Raw genomic sequence first — 21,654 nt, 5'->3', positions numbered from 1 at the left:
GTGCTGTGATGATATGTGTAGTGGGTTGATTTCTCACCGTCCCTCTTCCCTTTTCCTTCAGCAATACTTCCATGCAGGAGGAAATGGGCTGAAGAAGGCTTTTGTCGAGAAAAGTCCTGAACTGGCTTCACTGCGTTACGCCCTCTCCCTCTACTCCCAGAGCACCGATGCTCTCATCAAGACCTTTGTCACCACACAACACTCCCAAGGTGATCACAGACACACACACACACACACACACACACACACACACACACACACACACACACACACACACACACACACACATACACACTGCATATACAGTAGAAAGGTGTTTCAGATTGAGTAAAAAGTTTCCTCTGCTCTTCCCTGTCCTCTCAGTGCATGATGGGATGGGCATCAGAATCACTGGCAATGAGAAGATTCGACCTGACAGGGGTAAGTCCACCACACCCTGAAATGAAGGCTTCCTCAGGTTCCACTGGGAACCATTGAGCTTCTTCTCAGGGTTCCTTGTGAAAAATACACCTCAGTGAAAATTGGAGGAACACCCAAATATTAGAGGTTCATGAAGTTAAACTGAAGGTCTTTCTGTTTCTGAGTACTTTTTCGAGCTTTACTCTCTTAACTAACCAGGCACTGTGTCACCACCATGTGTAATCACCATTTAAGGTGAAAAAACATTAATATTTCCTCGTCATCCCTGGTGCAGCAAAGCTCATGCTTTATTTCTGTGTGCTGGTGCGGTTTGTAAATGATACTGTAAATTAGAAAATTATCATTTAATCAAAAACTAAGCACACAAGTAATACTATACAAGATACACCGCTGAGTCAAATTATCATCATCACTAAATTAATTTTGAAGTTTGCCCAAAGCTGAAATGTAAGATAATTGGATCAATGCAGCAGCAGTAAGATGACGATAAGATTAAAAATAAAAGGAAAACATGGGAGTGAGCTTTAAGATGTTAATCATATTAATGTGCTCGTTCTGCAGGCTCGGGGATAGAGAAGCCCATCGGAGAGGCTGTTCTGCAGATCGACATGATGCTTGGGAAGGACCGCAAAGTTAACGTCAGAGGTGAGACTCCTAAATTCAAAATACTACATACTGCCACACACCTAACCTCTTTCTTATTTAAATCTTTAATCTTGAATTCAAAATTATTCTGGTGGTTTTGCCTGTTTTAACACATCAACTAGGAGTTGTCTGTTCTTTATATTACTGCCAACCATTCCAAAGTACAAGTAATTCATTACCACGTCCAGTCATCACATGGAAAGGCAGAAACTTCAACCTCTTGTCATAAACTAACATCTGAAGCTTCAGATTCATACTACACTGGGAGCAACAGAATAGAATTCAGGCAATCTCACCTCTGGGTACATTTTCAAGATCAAAGATGAACTTTGAAGACATTTTAAAAGAATCCATGTTGGCAACTCACTCACATTTAGCACCAACAAGGACATTACCAAATACATGAATTAATAACGATGACTTCATGAGGTGTGGAAAATGTCTCAGTATGTCTCAGTGCTTTGGAAGTTAACTTTCATACCTTACTGAAATGAACTGAAGCAGATAATAATGAGCAGCAATGTCACTTTATAGTTTTACACTGTAAAACACGTAAAACCTCTAATATTGTCCTTTGAAGAGGAAAGCAATGGAAGAAATATTTCCACTCTATCATTACAGGTCCTTAAAACAGACTCACATGACAAATAGTCATGTGAATTAAGCCCTTAAAAAACAAAATCTAAATCAAGATCTGTAAGAAGAGAATCTTAAAAATCTCTCTCTCAAGTGCTCTCCCTCTCTTTCCATCTGATTTCTCTCCATCCAGTCATCGCCGCGAATGACATGAAGTGGCAGACATCGGGGATGTTCCGGCCTTTCGTTGAAGTCTCCATGGTTGGTCCCTTCCTGGCTGACAAGAAGCGCAAGTTCACCACAAAATCCAAGAACAACAGCTGGACGGCGAAGTTCAACGAGGCTTTCCAGTTGTGAGTGTGAAATCTGAACTTGTACACCTTTAGATGAGCTCCAGGTGTGTTGGGACGCAGTCTATTAGTGGCTCATTTTTCCTCCTCTGCTCTGCAGTGTGCTCGGTAAGGAGTCCCCAGACTGCTACGAGCTCCAGGTGACGGTGAAGGACTACTGTTTTGGCCGGGCGGACCGGGTGGTCGGCATGGCCGTGGTTCAGCTGCGCGACGTCGCCGACCGCAAGAGCTGCGTGTGCTGGTGTCCACTCGGGCCGCGCATTCAAACCGACGAGACAGGCATGACGGTGATGCGTATCCTGTCGCAGCGGCCGGCTGACGAGGTGGCCAAGGAGTTTGTCAAGCTGAAATCTGAAACCCGTCCGGTGGAGGAGGGCAGATGAGCAGCAGAAACACTGACTCAAGATGTGACATAGCTGGAAATGATGAAATGAGAAACTGTCATGGTCAGAGTTTCATGTCAGAGCTACTTGTTCACGGCTCTATATGGTGTTTATGAGCGCTGTCCTCTTCCTCCTGAGTGAACACAGACTATTAAAGCTTCTGACTGATAATATTCAACATGGAGGAGATCCTTCAAAAGACACAGTCCTGTCTTTTTAGTTGATCTATTGATCTTAGGATTCTAGGTCGTCTGTAGCAAATTAATCCGGATAAAATCAAACGTGTGTCATCTGATGGCCATCAGAGTTGACCTCAAAATGCTAATCAACATTACACCAAACATCTATTCACTGGAATGAATGGATTAGTGTCACTGTCTACCTGACAATATGAATAGATGTGAACAAAGAATTACCGAATGGACCTGAACAGAAAATTCTGACTGCTCATAAATAACTATGACATGAGATGAGAGTTGGAGGAAGTATTCCCAGATTCTTGTACTGTTTGAGCCTTTGAGGCCTTTTTACTGCTCATAAATATCATGTGACTTATTTGATAGTATCATATCCAATACTGTTTCCCTGAAAAATGGCAGCGGATACCAGTATTAACCACCTGATTAATGTCACAGAAAACACATTAAAATGATCTAACAACATACGTTTTCAAAAATTTTAATTTGGGATTTTAGCAGCCAACCACAATTCTCCAACTTGAGCAAAAAAACAAATTTTTTTCTTAAATTTTATAGTCCTTTTTGAAAGGATTATGGGTGACCCGTTGCTGGCAGCATCACAAGCCACATCCTTTGCTTCACACAACATGACACTCGTAGCACCAGAGACATCTCACAGAAAAAAAGAGGGCGGAAGACGGTCGCCACAAAACAGCAAACAGAGACTGAATATAAAGTGTTTCCAGGTGCTGCTAATGTGTGTTGCCCTTTAATGATGAACTCCTGGTTATATTTCTCCCAGACTGAACACATAAAAACTTGAAAAGAAAGAAGAGACAGGAATTACATCGCCTTAAAAACTGCTGGCTAGCTAACGTAGCTAACTCACTGTACTCAGCGGGATTGAGAGGGACATGAATGTGTTCTACAACATTGACTTGTATAGTAAAAAGGAATAGATTTTTTCAGAAGCAAGGAATTGTGGGTAGCAGGTTAAAGGGTGACTTGCACTGAGAAGAGATACAGACAGAGGTTTTTAATTGAGCTCTTCTGTTTTTGCCCAGTGTCAAACTGTGACTGTGAACACTGTTTACCTGCCCCCCTGCTCTGACTGGAAACAGCCAAAAAATGACCACCTGTTTTCAGGGGTATAGTGTGAACACTGTTATGGAGGACCAGAACAAAACCTGTAAGATTTTCTTTTTGTGTCTACTTTTACAGTTTTAAATTGGATGAGAACAAACATCTTTCAGACGCCACAGCCTTGCCATGCATGCACAGCCACTATACCAATCATAATATGTTTCTAAAGACCTGATTGGTGTAGGCGCACTACAAACTTGGACTTGGATGGAGAAGAAAACATGCAGGCAGGTTGTTCAATTGACTGAAATGTGACTGGGTTTCCACACTCTTGTCTGCTTATTACGTGCCAAGGAACGCAAGTGTTCAGTGAGCCATGTTGAACTAGCTCTCGTCACATAATTTTGGGTTGTTTGCAGACAGATGTGGCCATTGTGGATGTCCCACTTTTTACTGCATGTTTGCCAAAACTAGCTGCACTTTGGCTCCATACTGCACAGGATGTTTGGTACAATTTAGATGAGATAGTCTGGAAACTAGTTTAGAGTTATGTCTTTGGTTCTGGTCTATTAAAGTGAGCAAACACTTGTCTGCAGTAGGGTTTAAGTGCATGAAGGTGGATCTTTTCCAATGGCCACAGCTGCTGTGACAGCTGAACTCTTGCACTCTGTTTATAATGACTGTAAGTTTGTAAAAAATGAAAGCCTATGACCAGAGCATGTATTTATTGTATACAAAGTCAGCTAGAATTGTGATCTTTTACATGTATGTACTGTGAAATATGAAGATTGATCAAATGTATGTAAAGTAGTTATCATTATTCTAATGTGACATATGTTGATTATACTTGTAACAATATTTTGTATATAAAATATTTATGAATGAAAACAGTGGGTCCTGTCCTTTGTGTGTGTGTGTGTGTGTGTGTGTGTGAGAGAGAGAGAGAGAGAGAGAGAGAGAACTTCTGATCTCTACGATCCAACAGGAGCTCTACAATCTCAGGTCAGGAAGTTTGCATCAGTTTTTCGAGAGACCTCGAGAACTGGAGACCAGTTTTTCTGCTTTGCACGGACGATAAGATACTGTCCAAGGTCCTGGCCACCAGACTCAGAGAGGTGACAGCTTCTGTCATCCACACTGACCAGATCTACTGTGTGCCCTGCAGTCTCATAGGTGACAATGTCACTTTAATTGGGGATGTTTTGGAGATCTGTAGACACTGGTCTGATTTCCACAGACATAATAATAATAATGGAGCTGAAAATAACATAAAATAACATTTCAGGACACCCCTAAAAACAATATATTTCCACAGCTCAAAAATTACAAAATGAACCAAAAACATAGATCATATGAAAAAAAAATGGTCAGCTTACAGTGAGAGGGTGAAGCAGTATGTTATGTGCACATCCATATTTATGCAGATTTGTCTGGTTTTTGCACAGTTTGGTGGCTTTTATCCTGTAAGTCCTGTGCTCGTCTGGTGTCGTGGTGAGGAGAGGTGCAGCAGAGGTTACTGATGACCATCTGACTGCAGGCTTGGTGCCAACAATGAGTGTGCCCCGCATTGTTTGTTTGTTTTCCACTTTTATTCTACATTTTTCAACCAATTCACGTGATCACACCAGAAAAAGTTATTCCACTGATGGCATTAATGCCAGCAAGGCAGACTAATGAATGAGTGATTGTATCAGCTCTGTCATCTAACACAGTTACTAGTCTACAACGAAGGCCTCCCCTTTACTCTGGTGACGCTTTCCGCAAAATGAATATTAAAATAATGGTATCATTATTTAAGATTGCATGGGAGCCAACCTGGACTGCACCTCATGAGTCTACATTAAAATCATTATTTTTTAATGTCAATTACAGGACATGAAGGTCTCTGACATCAATACACTGATGCTGCTGTCATCATTACTGCACACACTGTGTACAACTGCACATGTGCAACACAGTATACAACTCGTGATTTAGCTTGATCTGGTATAACACCACCTGAACGCCTGAGGTACACAGGTGGCAACCACCAGAGGGCGACAAACAATAGCATAGCATACATTAACAATAAAAGATTGACAGGTTCAGTAAACCAATGCCTTGCTGCAGAATGAACTGATTATCCAATAAGAGTATTGGAGGGAGGAGACCTTTTATCAACATTGTAAGTTTGATTAATTTTGCCAAGGTTTGAGATGTTGTGCCAGTTGGGAGACATATCTCTCGATTATATGTGAGTTCTCATGCTGTAATCTTAACTAATACAAAGCTCTCAAGTCTCACGCGTATTTCAACCCGTTCACACGCCACACCTTGTATTTCTCACGCAGAGAAATAACCAGAAAACATTTAAAAAAAACAAAAAAAAAACAGTGGAACAGGCAGAGGAATTACTGACGTGACGATTGCGAACTTTCTCGACTTTTTTTCTGTTCATCACCGCACGTGATTGGTCAACTACATGATGTGTGGTGGCTTCTGTGTGTACGCACTGAGCAGGAGCGGGAGAGGCGGGGGACACAGATAGCTATATCAACCCGTTGGGTATCAACTCTAAAGCGGAGCAAAGTCTAGCGAGGGGACGGTGGTGTCCAAGAAGCAGCTGTTCCTCTTCACGTGACTTTAGGCCACAACACATCTCCACAATGGACCTCACTTTGTCAAAAGAGCAGCCCACACTGCAGCCAGATGACTGTGTTATTTCAAGGTGACAAGTCTCAGTTTTATGGTCTGTTAAGTTCAGTATAGTTCACTGTAGTTGTCTCTTTTCTGTAGTTCCAGACTTGCTCTTTGACTTGCTTTCTATTAGATATGATCATAACTGATGAAAGATGGACACTGATATCGGTGGCAGGCTCAGTCACAAACAGCCACCGTGATGCCCGCCTCCACCAGCCTGCTCCACGTTCTCCACAAACAGGACCGCGGCTCTGTTCATCCTAGCTGCGGACTTTACGGAGCTGTGTGCGATCAGCTCCCCCGCAGCCAGGGCCACCTCCTCCACACTGAGCACATAGCCCGAGCCCACCTGCACCCCGTGCTTCTTGCTCAGCATAGCCAAGCCGCCGCTGGCCGCCATGACGGCAACACACACACCTAAACTAGCACAAACCCCGCAAACACAACACTAAGCTAACAAACAAGTACATCCAACAAAACCAACTCAAAAAAGGAAAAGATAGAAAAAAGCCTCTCACCCGAGATCACTCTCTGCCTCTTCCATTCACACAAACCTCTCACAGGAACAAGGAGAACAAGAGGCTTCGTTGGTCAAAGTCACGCTGTTTGTACAATTTGCCTCAACGATTTTAGTGTATCATACGGAGGGAAAAGCGACAAATCCACCAAACACAAGCGCCACAATCACAACTGAATTATAATGCGTAACTGATGTATCCATATCCTTCCAAGAAATACATAAGTGCTGAATCCATATGCCCTTATGTGTTTTCATTTCTATAATGATTCTGATCACCTCATTTTAGTCTCTTACTAAATGTAGGAACTATTTAACTCAGTCTTGTTGCTCTGATATCTTAAAGCAAGTGACTGTCTGGTGGTGATTTTGCGATTCACTGTATCCTTGTCTAAACGTTGGGGGTATGTGGACAGTGGTTAGGGTGTAAGGACGGCTCAGGGCGGGACACACGCGCACACAGACAGACAGTTTGACTCCACGTGCAGTGTGCCCGACAGATCTTCATACTGTCATCTTAGAAAGGCTGCCATGTCATTTTGGTAACTGTACAGGTGGTATTTATTTGTTGCACGTCTTGTACGGGGATGTAGCTCAGTGGTAGAGCGCATGCTTTGCATGTATGAGGCCCCGGGTTCAATCCCCGGCATCTCCATTTTCAAGATGAAACGTATCAGTCTAAAGTGGCCTCAGTGAATCATTCAACATGACGCTTTGGCAGAGAATTGAGCATCTTACATAACACTCATGTGCTGCTGTTCCAGAAACAGCACGTCAGTGTCTCATTTTTGGGGGAGAAAAAAAAAATGTCATTTTTGTCTGTCTAATAAGGACACACAGAGAGGACACCATAATAACAGTGGTATGTGGAGACAAACTGTCCTCCATGTTTATTTGCATTTCTGTCTGCTTATGTCTACCAAACAACAACAAAAAACGTCATATTTCTTTCACCTTGATTGGTTTATGTCTTTGATGGAGTGCAGATTTTTTTAACTCAGTCAAACACTTGTATTTGTACCTACAGCATACACTGCTGATGCACAGCATTTGACAAAGGTCTCACTCAGGCCTTCGTTCACTGCGATCGCAGACATTTAGACCTACAACATGTTCACCGCAGGTAAGCTGCGGTTCTGCTCCAGGTACAGGGTGCGATGTCTTGACACAGGCAAGCAAACTCCTCAAGACAGGACGTGTCACGTTTCACTCATTTACAGCAAACGAAGCATAAATGTAGTGATCATGATGTACGTCCTCAAGAGGAGACCGGTGGTTTGAAAAGGTGTCAGAAGCCCTCTAACCCATGTCAAAGCATACTTGGGTGACATTTTAGTAGTCATCTAACTTTTATGTCTCATTCAGCTGGGTTTTTTGTAAATCAGACACAGTGGAAGCTGTTAATAGCAGGTGAGAGTAAAGTGTGTTAAGAAATATTTATTGATACACAACCTAAAGGCTTTTTTTTTAGAAAATTTAACTTTTCCGCGAGTATGTATAACCTAACATTTTTACGGATGGTCTTTATGTTTTGGGGGGTTTTTTTACACATTGTAACCTGTTTCTTTGTCAACTGCAGTCTGTGTTTTCAATACTTATCCTTACTTTCTAAGACATGACCTCTTTTAAAATTTGTTTTTCTGCACTGGACAAAAAAAAAAAAACATTCACACTTCAGATCACTGTCATTTCCACTGGTGCAGCTGAGTGTGACCTTATCACAAAAGATTAGAACAAATCAAACAATAGTTTACCTAAATAAGATCTTATCAATTGGCTATGGATTGATACAACAAACAGGTAAATTGTGATATGCGGCAGTAACCAGTGCAGCTCAAAGAAAGAAGAGCTTATCCGATAGCTGGATGGCCGGCTCTGAGTGCAGGTACTGGCCACACAGGTAAGCCAGTTTGTGGGCGTACTTGCATGGTGCTGGAACACGGATGGTCCCCGGCCAGTTCCAGTACAAATGGCACATCTTGAACGTCAGCCTTGTGAAGGACCAAAGCAAAAATGTTAATTGTGAGGGAACAAACCAAACAAGCAGCAACATTAACTCTCCAAACCCTGCAACCTGCCAGCAGGTTTGAAAAGCTTGTTATCTTTACAAAAAATCACCAGAATTAGAGAATTTATCATTACCAGAAACTAAGAAACAGAAGTTATCATTGGATTCTCACATTTTTGAAGGTACTTGAACAGATTACACCAGTAATTGTAATCAAAATGATGCTTGGTGCTTATCAATACCTTTGCAAATGGTCTGGTGTGAGGTTTGCTGTGTTGTACAAAGAGATGTAGTGTGTGGGAAGTCCACAGCCATGACGAATGTGATGTGCCAACAGATAGAAGTCCACCCTGAATGAAAAAACAGAAAAAAACTTTAGCCAACAGCAAATACACAGTGTTTGATGGTTTTCTCATCAAATCGCAGATATGTATCATGTTAGCACATGGCGAAAACCCCCCAAACAAACAACCAATTAAAAAGGACCATTCTGCACAAGAGATAATCCTCGCTCACCTTTTACCAAAGCTGAGTGTTTAACGTCAGCTTTCAGTGCATTTCGTTGGACCATTCAATACATGAAAGGAAAGTTCCAGGTAGAACGATTTGTAGCATCGTACTAAATTTACTGCCATGCTGATCAATTTCCAGAGTTTTGAAATCGTGCCCAAAAACAAACAGCTATGTAACATCTTGGCATCTGAGATCTAAGAGCTTCAAAGAGGATCTACTGACAGCTTATTGACTTGGATAAGCTGGGACTGACCAGTGTTTCTGAGTGAGGGTGTGATCCAGAACAGTTCCAGGTGCAGGTGTGCCAATGTGATTTTCAGTGTAGGAGTAGAGGGTGGTGTTGACGTGCTTTTGGACCACAATGAAGACCAGCTTGGGCTCATAGTTGGGGAAATTCTCAAAGCTTTTCCTCAACTGTGGGATCTCGTACTGCTCCACCATCATCAGCTGACTGTCTGACACACCGTCCCGATACACCACAATCTTCTCTGGCAAGCTGTGGTTCATCTGCACAGGAGAACACACACAAAGGCCAGTGGTTTGTTTAGGTTATGGTGTCGAGGGTTTACTGAGAGGCTGAACAAGCTGAGAAAAACAGAGAAGACAGAGGAGGGAAGGTCCGTCCCCGTCATCTGTGTGTCTTGGCTCAAAGGTTTGTGTGTGGTTTAGACAAAAGGGGGCATGGATTACAAGACGTTTTATGTACAGCATGCTGGTAGCATTTACCTCGTAGTACTTCTGCAGTGCAGCCAGAAAGCAAACTCTGAAGCCACCGATCAGTTCCTCATTGGGCCTCTGAAAAGTTACTCTGGAGTACCAGCGGGTTAGCGAGCTGGAGGAGAAGAAAACAAATGCATTTCTACTGAGGTTAAATTGTCACTATAACCACAGATCCACTCAACGCTCTGTGTTTGGTAATAATGTGAAAGTTAGAGGAGTAGGCAGGAACTGAAATGAATACTAAAACTTTGCACTTTCAGCTCCACGTGAATCCATTATGAGCCATTACGAATAACCAGTAAGAAAATATTAAACCCAAACAACCAAAACAGGTGGTAAAAAGTCTACCTGTTCATACTTGCGACAAAGCCCATGACTGACTGATGCGCTCTGCTGGTGTCATGGTGCACGTCAACTCCAACCACCATCAAGTGTTTCTGTTCAAGTCAGACAGACGTTCAGTATTTCCCTATTGACTGCAGCCATGTTGAAACTTCTTATTTTCACAAGAACAAATCTCTGTAATACTGTTCCAATGACACTGTGGTATTAATTTTTCCTTGAATAGGATTCGGAATATTTCAGTACCTAGCACACTTTTGGTCAGGAAAGTCACAATTAAGATACTTTTCCCCAAACTGTCCACAGCCCCAGTAGATAAGGAGCTTCTTCCTGCTCTTGTCAGACATGCTACTCACCAGAGGGACACTGACAGTCCACAGCTCTCCTCCTAACTTGCTGTTCATCTGCAGGAGTATCTTTTGGGCAACACTCCTTAACTTCTGTTGCTGGGAAATTGTCCGCACATTGATGGCCTGATGATAAAGACATCAAAAAAGACACAAACCTTGACTTTGAACTGTGAGAAAATGATTTCATAAAATAAATCATTTTGTCAGCAGTTCCAAACTAAACTCTTTCCCTCTAATTCTAAACCAGCGATGCAGAAACACTCCACAAACGTTACAAACCTGGGATGGGATGGGACTTTTCACACAACAGAGTTTCTTGATGGCACTGTAGAGATCGTCTCTGTTGCCGACTACAATGCACACTATGAGCTGCATTTTGGGCTGTAAACAGAGGAGGAATGAAAACTTACACAGGTTTGAATTGACAGCATTGTGAGCTTGGTTCAATGGTACCACCAGAGCACATGGTCAAACCTGTGCTGCTGTTTAAACTAAACTGTGCTAAAAATCATAGCATTCAATAGCGATAACAAAGAAAGGTGGATAATGTAAAAAGCATATTGTGAATGTAGTCATATTTTTCCAGGGAGCTGCCTGACAAACTCATTAGCAGCAATGTGAATACAGTTTGCTGTTAATGGGCTAAAAAATACTAAATCTTTCAGGGCCAGCTTGGAACCACCGTCAGTCATTTTGCTTTCTTGTTTCTGCAGCAACCACTGCAACACAGTTAAAAATAGAGACGGAACTAAAGTGTTTAGATGCCAGCAACAATATGACAACTGCTTTTTAGTCACAGCAAGAGACATTTAGTCACATGGATTGTTGTTTGTGAATGCAGGGCGAAGGACATTTATACTGAACATTTCTAATCATCAGTGAATTAATATATAATTTCTGCACAAATATTTGAAACGGTAATGTCAGATGCTCTTTATTCATAACAAAATACTGTATAGCTCACATTCCTCTATGTGGCTCAGAGTAGATTTAAGTCAGTGCAATGCCAATCATATTCTAAGACAACATATAAAACAGCAGGAAGGCTGGCACTTGTTCATGTATGTGCTGCTCTTACTGAACTGTGAGACATCTAGTTGAAATCAGCTTCAACTTCACTTCTTGGCACTACATTTTAAACTGAACATCAGTTTTCGACACATAAGTGACACTTGGGCAGCACCAACATGACGTGATTTTTCAGTCGATTAGTACAGGAAGTGAATCCTCCTCTTTAGCTGTCACCCACACACAAGTTAGCAGGTAAGGCTACAATACACTGTCACTTGTGAGAAGCATGCAGACAGAGCCTGACAAACATTTGATGTGGACACACATTGTGTGATGCAAGTACTATTAAATTACTCATTAAGCCAATAATCAAATTTTATATCTTATGTCATACCTTACTGGTGAGCTCAGAGTGGATGCTCTTGATGTAAGTCTCAGTGCGATCATTCCTCAGTTCCACACAAGTGGGGCGCTCTAGTCGCATCCCAATAGGCCCAGCCACCTTGTTAAAGGTGGAAACCAGCTGCTCAACCTGCTCTGCACAGCGGTGGGGGTAGAAGACGGCCCAGATATTCAGAGGGATCTAAGAGCGAGATGGGGCGAGTTTGTGAGGAAACAAATGAATACAGCAGCCATTCCTGAGGCAGAGGCATGGCAATAACTTGGTTACACGGTGACGCTGGCGGGGGGCCACTGTCACTGCAGACAATTTAGGAATTAAGCCCTCACAGATCACAGGCTGGACAGTGTTGCTGCCCTCAATGATCCAGTTTATAACATTTGTTTATGAAAAATGAGGAGGAGCACCAGAGATATCTCTCAAACACTCACAGAGCTGATTGAAGCATCCTTGACAATCTCTCTGGACCAGGACATATCAGCACCAGTGGCAAAGGATGAAGACTGCAGACAGATGGTTTCAACAGGCAGAGTTCTACCTTTAATCTGCAAGAGAGGAAATCAATACACAATATGTCTGGGGACAAGAAAAAAATGCAGAGAACACATGGAGAGTAATAAGCAAGAGCAAAATGAGAAGGAGCACCACAAATCAACACTACATTCCACTGCTGTCCTGCCTCCCTGCTGCACCACTCTGCACCTACCAGACAGTCCAGCTGAATATTCTACAGATATTGTCAAACTTGATGTTTTTAAACCATGTTCCTCAGGACTTCCTTTCAGTTAGTCCCTTGTTTAATGACAATAACTGGCTCAGACCAGGATGATTAACTACTGCTTTCAAAGAAAAAATATTTACAATGACTTCAAAAGTGATGACTGTTTCTCTTCTTTTACATTTTGGTGCATTTTGTAGACTACATTGTTGGACTGAAAAGGAGTGTGATATTAGACAAAAATTGCTTTTATCATGTTTAGTATGAAGTATTCAGAGCTGAATTTGAATAGAACAGCAGAGCCTCACCGTCACGGCTTGTGAGCTGATCTCCAGTCCCCAGCGGCTGAGCTCCTTCAGACTCTCAGGGTTGGTGCTGATGTTTTTCAGAAGCTGTTTTACTGACTGGGTATGCTGCTCACTGTTCACACTGATGTGCATGTGCAGGTCCTATAAATTACATATTATGCAGATGCTTTCAGATCTCTATCTCCTGAAAAGTCTCCTAGTAGTACATTTAAAATTGAAATTGTTAACATCGTGCTGACACATCAAACGCACCTTCATGGCTCTGTTGTCTGTCCTCATTTTCTCAGGGATTCCCGTCATGAAGGACAGCTCTGGTATTAAAAGGATCTCTCCAGTGATGATTTGCTGCAATAAATCAGATTTATAAAATTATCAACTGAGTTAGGTGTCTTCTGTTGAGAGCTAAAATTTCTAATAATCTCCTCTTTGTATCCTTATTAAGCGATTGTTCAAGCAGTCGCAGAGTGCCTGTCACATTGGAAAATATGGGAGAGCTTGATATTACACTTGTGCATTTTACTGCTTTTAAAGTCCTGACATGTCTGCACTGCAGGACTTATTGTAGCCACAAAGTGGCAATCTGATGCAAGGATTCGTCATGTCAGCTGAGTGGTCCACTGTCAAGAGCTTCAGTTTTAATAAAAGAAATAAAGCTGACTGTGTGTCAGACTCACTGTGTTTATTACTATGTTCAGATAACTGATGCTGAGGCAAGGTTTTACCTTCCCTCCTGGCTTGGACCTCTCCTTTGGTCGATGCATCAGCAGAGGCTGGTCCATCTCTTTGATGGCAATACCATAGTTCTTGCTGTCAACATGCAGAAGTCCATGCAATTCAGCGACAATAAAGAAGAGCTTAAATGAGAATACAAAACTCTAACAGCCAGATACCATAAAGACTTCCACTGCTGCTCTGAAACTCACCATTTCAATGATCAAACACACAAAAACATCTCAGTCGTGATAAGTTCATGGACAGAGCAGACTCACCTGTAGTATTCCACAAAGGTAGTTTTTGTGCCATCCATCAAAGTGAAGGTGTCTTTTGGTGACTTGTTCCACTCAATGGCATCAATGCGGTAGGTGCGGTTGTTATAGCGAGTGATGACAATGCTGCCAACGAGCTCTTTGGTGCATTCGTCTTGGAAGTTCTCACTGCTCTGTTGGTACAGCACATTCCTGGTAGACAGCAGGGGCAAAAGGTCAGTTTTCTCTTTTCCGTTCAAACAGAGGAGAAAAACTAGGGAAAGATTATTTCAACTGCAATAGATTAACTGCAACAGACTGTTGAGTTTGGCAATTCACTGCCCATTGCACACTGCAAATACTTTGCACTGTTTAACTGTTACAATCCAGCAGATGGTGGTAATGCAACATTTTTGGGTGCCCACTTCCATAAAGCTCAACAGAAGAAGACAGCAGCAGCTGTCATTGGTCATCAATACACATTTCTCGTCTACAGGCATATCTTGTCGACACATTTGATCCAGCGAAGTAACATACTGTGAGAGATGTCCAAAGAACTACGACATTAGGCAGCTAAGTCATAACTTCTACATCACCGCTCTCTTTGAGCTAAGTCGGCTCTCCCGCTCCCTGCTGCCAACGAGGACCTGCCGGCAACAACGGCCCCGCCACCGTCTGAACTAAAAAAAAAAGCCGGATGCACTGAACAGACTAACACATAACTTACTTGCTCCCGACGCAATATCAAGGAAGAGGTTTTTGTCTAAGCAGAGACACGATAATAATAGTGTGTGACTGTAAGCTTCACTGGAGTTTCACTGTATTGTGAAATATTTGTATGCTGCTGTTGATTTACTGTGTGAACTCACATGACATCCAGCACGGAGTCATTCCTCAAGACTTTGTGAGAGACATCCACACACAGGTACAGGCCTCCATCTGTGCACTTGATACAGGTTGAATAGCCTGGCCACACTTGCAGCCTACATAAACAGAAAAATATGATAATGAATGGATGACAGCTGCCATGATATTCCTGGCGTCGGCTCTCTGACTTTACAGCTCAGTACTAACCGATGCTTTCCAACAATGACGGCACTTTCTGGATCATAATGATTTCGACCCACCAACTTCAGTCCAATGATTTTCATTACCCTTGAAAAACAAGAACATTGGGTCATGCCCTGTAACTGGACCATCCTAATAGTAGCATATGATAGTAGAATAATGTGGTATATAATTAAGGCTTAAGGCTACACAGTGGCCACAATGCAAGACAACAAACAGGACATTCACTTATTACTTAAGCACAAATGACATAAAAGCAACAATAGCAGACTTGATGAATACCAAAGAAAGAAAAAAGTCCTTCAACTTCGGAAAAATATCTCAAATTATATCAAAGTCATGTCAATGTTTGAGAGTGGATGGACGGCAATTACAGCATTTCTTAGCCTGACAGATTGGCCCTTATCTTACTGTTTGAATTTTGTGTGGTTTCTACTGTGTCTGCAGTCTGACACGTTTTTGTTTGATAATCTATGCAAAACCTAAAACTGAAGTGCACCAACTAAGCAGTGTAGGAACCTTAAAAAACAAAAAAACAATAACCTTTTGAGAACCACATTGTAGAATGGGAGGCAGAGGTCTGAGTTGGGCTGCAGAATCTTTGTCATCTGGATTTTGATTTGTATTTCCTCATTATCAGTCCGTCTCAAACTCTTGAGAACAACCACCTGCATGTCATCAAAACATTACACAAAAAACAAGCAAAAAGGAATCCAGCGTTAAGTTCAGATTGTGCGCTCTACGGTTCTGCACTATGAAAAGTCAATACACTTAAAGTGCCAAACAACACGTTGGCAGTTGTTTTAGGGCCTGTTTAGGAACTCTGTCAGCTACATACACAATTTAAATCAACTAAAAAAATCCCAAAGATGATGACACAATCAGCCACACAACTAATAACTATACCTACATCATTCAGATTAACAGGCAGGTAGAGTATGGAGCCATCAAAAGCTACCACTTCCCCTGTGGTCGAGCGGTGATCTTTTAGCATGCCAAAGCGCGCTGCCATCGATTCAACATTTGGACTGAAAGGAGATATTGAAAATGCACATGACTTCTAAGAATATGTACAGTACTTTCAGTCTCAATTATCAGAATCAACTGACAGTGTCCACTCCACAAATGATTACGTTTCACTGGAAATGGTGGCTTAAACTCATCATGGAATATGTGATTTCCATCAGCTATTTTGTTGAATGGTTGCTTACAGAGCATAACACATAATGACAAATGATACTTACGTGAATGTAACATGGTACTGATAAACAGCTTCATTCTTGCAAAGAATCGGGATGTGGTTTGAGCCAATCGTTACAGGAGCTCCTTTTATTCCAGCCTTATTAAGTGGCTCACTGACCAAAGGAGAATGTACACACACAAAAGATTAATTCAGCACAACACGCACAGTCAGTTGCAATGTCATAATGTGTTTGATACTTCTGTAAAGCTTAAGTGAATAATGGTCCTGAAACAAGCAGATCTCAGAGAGCCAGCGCTGATAAGGGCTGACTGATCAAATGTACTGTGTTGCCTCACATGACAATGCACAAATGAAGCCTCTGATATATTTGACTCCCAGCCTGTTAAAGGGGGCAGGTGATAGTTTGCAACTGACAAATAATGGCAGCTGGAGGTCAGCTTGATTTATCAAGGCCATAGGAGGTAAACACAAAGTAGATTCGTAAACTTACCAGACAGCTTCCATTTTCAGCTTCGTCTTTGCTGGTTCGACAGTGGAAAGCTCCAGCACTTCTGGAGTGGTGGGCACCAGGGGCTTGGTTCCTTGACATGACTTTCACTTTAGAATCTCACACTTTTTCAGAAATCAATCTCACTCATATTGACATAAAGTACTCATATGTAAGTAACCGTGTACTGCATTAGACATTTTGAATAGAAAACACACATTGCACTGAAACTGTTTTGTCATTCCACTTTTGACACATATTTTTTAGGACATTGATGAAAGCTAAATATCCACATTGACTGAACTAAAGGCAGGGTTGGGCGGTTTCCAACGATTGATACCATTTAACCTTCCGCAAATATCCCAGCCGTATTCGGTATGATCAGCTGATTAGAAAACACACTGGAGGACTTTGAGGAGACCGCCAATCGCTGATATACCATTTCCTGCAACAAGGTGGCCACAGTGCACTTCAACAATTTTCCATCTATTGTTCTTCAAATGTTTTGTCTTCGTTTTATGTGAAGCACTCAGTGCATGTAATTTCTTGTAAAGCATTTTGAGCTGCATTTCCGGCATGAAAGGTGCTACACAAGTAGAGTCTATTACTATTATTATTTTCACACACACACAGAGACAAAAATGAAATTAAAAGTGCAGCCTACAGCATCCAGCGGGCTTATCAAATAATGACAAAATAACAATAACAACGATAGCAGTAGTGAAAATGGGCTTAAAAGTGTGGCCTACACACGACAACATTAGGCTACTCTTTAAATGTGATGTGTGTCCAAAATGCTGCCAAACTGCTACAGTTGTGTTTTGGGGGACCAACTTGCTTATGTTTGCCATCTGTTTTTCTAATTCTCCCTTCTGACAAGAAACTGTGATGCACAATTATGATCTAAATAGTTGAGCCTTTTTCGATTAGACTTTCATAGCATCTTCAACCACACAGACAGTGGTGCTGGACAAATGCAAACACGTACATTTTTTCACGACAGTATTGAAATGGACACCGTAGGGCTGGGCGATAAAACGACAAGGATATGTCTTGCAATAGACACATAATCAATATCAATAAAAAATGCGTTCGATAAAACATTCAATATTTTTTTTCTTCGTCAGAAGAAACCAGAAGTTGCAAAGCAAGGTTAGTAATTGCTGATCAGTGGGAGTGACACACTAACATGCCAATCATGTAACAGTATGAAGTTCGGTTGCGCCATCTCATCTCGTGTTTGATTCTTCGCGAGGAGTGAGACAAGAAAAAGAAAGTGAGCGCTGCAGCGAGCGAAGAAATTGTCGATAAAACAGGGAAAGTCAGCTCACCAGTATGGCAGTTTTTTGTATTTTATAAGTCGGACCGTAATTAGGCCAATGTGGTCTGTAAATTATGCAAAACTGTCATCCCCACTAAGACCGGTAATACCACAAACTTGTTTAACCACCTTAGCTGCGCTCACCCTTTGGAGCACAGCAAACATCCAACAGCATCTGCAACTGCAGCACCACCGCACAAGCAGCTGACCACCATGCAGAGGTGCTTCTGCTGAACACTGAGGAGAAGCCAGGTTATAAAAATGTCTTACACATGCTTTTTTTTTTTTAACACACTTGCAATAAAAATATAATTGAATAGTTCATGTATGTTTAGAGTAAGAAGAGTGACTAATGTTATTCATATGTCTAGGCTGGTTTTATCGTTCAATCAATCATACTGTGCTGTCTATCATGTCTGTTTTTTTGTATGTTACAGATGTCAAGTCTACCTCAGTTTCTGCTATGATTACAAAACACGGCACATATTTGAAAACATTTTATTCACCAGAAGGTGAATCAGCTTGTGAACTTCCTGCACTAAACCTGCAGAAAAAAGTTCTCAGGTTTCTCTATATTTATATTTTCACGTTTTTTACATTTATTATTTGAGTGTTTTCTGTGGTTGTGTTGACATTTCCTTTCTTTCTATTTTAAATAGGTCATAAAATTATCAATAATTATCGATATCGACAGATATAAAACACTTATATCGTGTTACAGTTTTCAGCCATATCACCCAGCCCTAGGACACCGTTGGCATTTTTAAAAGGCATTACCGCATACTGCCCAACCTGAGCTAAAGAAAACATTGTAGAAAACATTATATGTGTCATAATGTCTCTTGAATTGTCAGAATCATTCTTTCATCATTTTCCCTACCTGTGTCGGAAGGCTGGGAGTGCAGGACTGCTTGTTGTTCAGAGGCTGGAGAAAAGGACTCAACAGGACCTGGAAAAAAAGGAGGAAGTGGAGGGCATCCTCTTCCAAGCCCAAGCAGAGGCATCGCTGCTCTTCCAAGCCCCACCATCGTGTGAGGGGACAAACCTTGGCCATGGAAACTGTAACAGGCCGGGGATGCATATCAGTTTTTAAATACTGATGATGGTTGGAATAAATCTGTATCAATGATAGTTCTGAAACGATGAGGATGCTCTTTACTATGAAAATGAGGAAATCCTTATTCAATAAATACTTGTAAGGGGTGCATGTCTTTGAAGACTGATCATGTTATATTGATTTTATCTAATAATTTTAAGTTACAAGAAAGCTGTGGTGCCCTCAAATGGAAGTTACAAATAATATTTACCTTGGTAAAAAAAAAAAAAAAGGCTAACCATTATGAGAAACTGTGCTTAATATCTGTGCACTTTAGTTAAATTCTGCTTTTCCATCTACAGAAAGGTGTGTCTCAAACTACTGCACCACTTCAGTTCCATAAAGACCTCGTTCACAATGGCAACAAAGTAAAAGCAGCACCTCACAGCCTGACAAAAAACACAATGCAATAATTACAGCATTCATAAATGTGCAATGTTCAGTTTTTTTTTTAACTTGTTTTAGAGACGTGTTGATTACATGTCAGTCAATACACTGGATCCTCTGACCTGCTGCCTCTACCCATCACATCTTCAGGTTGGTTGACACTCTTTGGTGGGGCACCTTGCAGCTTCACATCTCCCAAATCACTAGCTATTCCTCTTCCTGCAACAAAATCTAAAAACTCAGTTCTGGTTCTTCTGCATGTAACATTAACCACATTTTACAATTGTACCTGTAACATTGTTTTGTCTACAAGCAGCATATGTAATGTTTTTATATGCAAAGCTATCTGTGTCTATCTGTATAATTAGACATTGTTAATGTGCAGTAGCTAACAAAAACTATTAATAAAACAGTAATTGACTGCAGCCTTATTCAGTTCTGTCTCGGAAAATCCAAGTTTTCAACACACACCTACTGGAATTGTTCCTCTTCCCCATGAGGTCACTGATGGCTCAATGCCCATTCCTCGAAACATTGACACCAGCACTGATGTTTGACCATGGGTAGGCATATCAACCTGTAAGCACACAAAAACCTTAGCAGCTCTTGTCGGGTAAAAATATTTTTAACAGTAAAACAAATTTCATGTACATATAGACACATAAGTAGTTCCCACCTTTTTTGGTACAGAGGCTTCTTCTGTTCGGGGTTGCATTGTGGTTTCACATGGAGGTGTCTGTTTGTGCTGTGGCTCCAGACTAGGCAGGACTGCACCTCTTGCCACCCCTACCTTTGGTTCAGCTGCTGGGAAGAAAAGCCCTCTGGCTCTCCCAACTCCATCACCAGGCTGCGCCAGCAGCCCTCTTGCTCGTCCAACCACAGGTTCAGCAATGGGTGGAGTTGCTCCTCGTCCTTGTAGGGTATCAACAGGAGAGGCGAAGCCTCTGGCTCGTCCTACACCTGGCCTCTCTGTAGAGAGCAGCAGCCCTCTACTTCGTCCTACAGCCGGCTCCTGAGGCTGCAGTGCTCTTCCGCGTCCCAACCATGGAACGCCCGTCATACTGCTGAGATATGGAGGCGCGTTCGGATCCATCCAGTCACCTGCTGATATTACAAATTGACACAACAATGGGTTAACTTCAGGGAGGAACCCACAGGATGAAAGTGTTATTAATCGGATGCTACCCAAGGAAATGATGCATGGCAAGGTCAGTCTGTCAGGTGGTATGGGTTGTTACCTGACGTTACTGAACTTAAACTGATCGGGTTGTGCCTCAGTGACACTATTATTTCAGCTCTCAGTATCACAATAAAATCACCTGTGTCTCACCAGGAAACACTGTGGCTGTGTCCAAAATGGCAACCTCACTATTTCATGGAATTGGCATTTTATTAGTGCTGTCTAAATATACCGCAGAGTGACCTGCTGTACAAATATAAGTAATTTTCAGTTTAACTTTTGATGACATTTTGGAGTTTGTTTACCATTTACCATACATTACACCATTATGGTACAAATGACTGTTGGCAACACAGCTCACTAACATTAGCTAACCCTTTTTGGTACAGTACTAGCCTTTGGCAGCACCAAGTTAAAACACAATTGAATTAAAACAAATCTTTTAAGTCGTAAGTGGCGAAATTACATTGGATAATGTAAATATTTCTGCGTATTCCTGTGATGATATATTCTTCAAAGCAGTGGTTCTCAACTGGTCTGGTTTCGGGACCCACCATCACCCCTTAATGACAAGCCACGACCCCAATTTAGGAAAAAAGACGGCGCTTGGCGCCATAAAAAAATCCCCTTCAAAATAAAAGCATAGGATCTTTTTCTTACCCCCCCTTTTTTTTTTCAAAGGCCCGCGACCCACTAAAAACGGTTCCACCAGTTCAAATTCTCTGCTCTAGAGCTCTAGTGTTT

The 21,654-nt window shown here is 41.7% G+C and overlaps 2 protein-coding genes and 1 non-coding gene across 3 annotated transcripts in view; 2 read left to right on the top strand and 1 right to left on the bottom strand.

Moving 5' to 3' along the window:
- The window catches only part of LOC139332062 (protein unc-13 homolog B-like), a 175,880-nt gene extending 171,360 nt beyond the window's left edge, over window positions 1-4,520 (top strand). The window contains exons 37-41 of the mRNA XM_070963760.1: window positions 62-209; window positions 364-420; window positions 982-1,065; window positions 1,835-1,994; window positions 2,092-4,520. Coding sequence (XP_070819861.1) covers window positions 62-209; window positions 364-420; window positions 982-1,065; window positions 1,835-1,994; window positions 2,092-2,374 — 732 coding nt within the window. The 3' untranslated portion in view covers window positions 2,375-4,520. The remainder of the gene's footprint in view (window positions 1-61; window positions 210-363; window positions 421-981; window positions 1,066-1,834; window positions 1,995-2,091) is intronic.
- Window positions 4,521-7,415: 2,895 nt separating this feature from the next.
- Window positions 7,416-7,487, top strand: trnaa-ugc (transfer RNA alanine (anticodon UGC)). The gene has a single exon. It is a non-coding gene; the product is annotated as a tRNA-Ala (tRNA).
- Window positions 7,488-8,530: 1,043 nt separating this feature from the next.
- Window positions 8,531-20,823, bottom strand: piwil2 (piwi-like RNA-mediated gene silencing 2). Its single transcript, XM_070964299.1, has 23 exons — window positions 20,407-20,823; window positions 20,202-20,307; window positions 19,853-19,949; window positions 19,128-19,306; window positions 16,930-17,020; window positions 16,480-16,590; window positions 16,146-16,263; window positions 15,779-15,903; window positions 15,242-15,322; window positions 15,037-15,150; window positions 14,192-14,380; window positions 13,925-14,009; window positions 13,455-13,547; window positions 13,203-13,343; window positions 12,608-12,721; window positions 12,171-12,359; window positions 11,045-11,146; window positions 10,772-10,888; window positions 10,422-10,510; window positions 10,080-10,185; window positions 9,607-9,860; window positions 9,083-9,190; window positions 8,531-8,823 (listed from the first exon to the last, which is right to left on the bottom strand). The coding sequence occupies exons 1-23, from the start codon at window positions 20,821-20,823 to the stop codon at window positions 8,667-8,669; spliced, it is 3,183 nt and encodes a 1,060-aa protein (XP_070820400.1). The 3' UTR covers window positions 8,531-8,666.
- Between the last annotated feature and the right edge of the window lie 831 nt (window positions 20,824-21,654).

This window comes from Chaetodon trifascialis, chromosome 6, assembly GCF_039877785.1.
Source record: "Chaetodon trifascialis isolate fChaTrf1 chromosome 6, fChaTrf1.hap1, whole genome shotgun sequence".
Taxonomy (NCBI): domain Eukaryota; kingdom Metazoa; phylum Chordata; class Actinopteri; order Chaetodontiformes; family Chaetodontidae; genus Chaetodon; species Chaetodon trifascialis.
Note: the sequence above shows the minus strand (reverse complement) of the source record. Positions and strands in the feature narration are given on the sequence as shown.

Coding starts and splice junctions, on each gene's coding strand:
- piwil2 (XM_070964299.1), bottom strand. CDS start 20,823: ATGGATCCGAACGCGCCTCCATATCTCAGCAGTATGACGGGCGTTCCA. Junction 19,950..20,201: donor AAGAGGAACAATTCCAGTAG/GTGTGTGTTGAA, acceptor ATTTTGTTGCAG/GAAGAGGAATAGCTAGTGAT. Junction 9,191..9,606: donor ACCCTCACTCAGAAACACTG/GTCAGTCCCAGC, acceptor TTTTTCATTCAG/GGTGGACTTCTATCTGTTGG.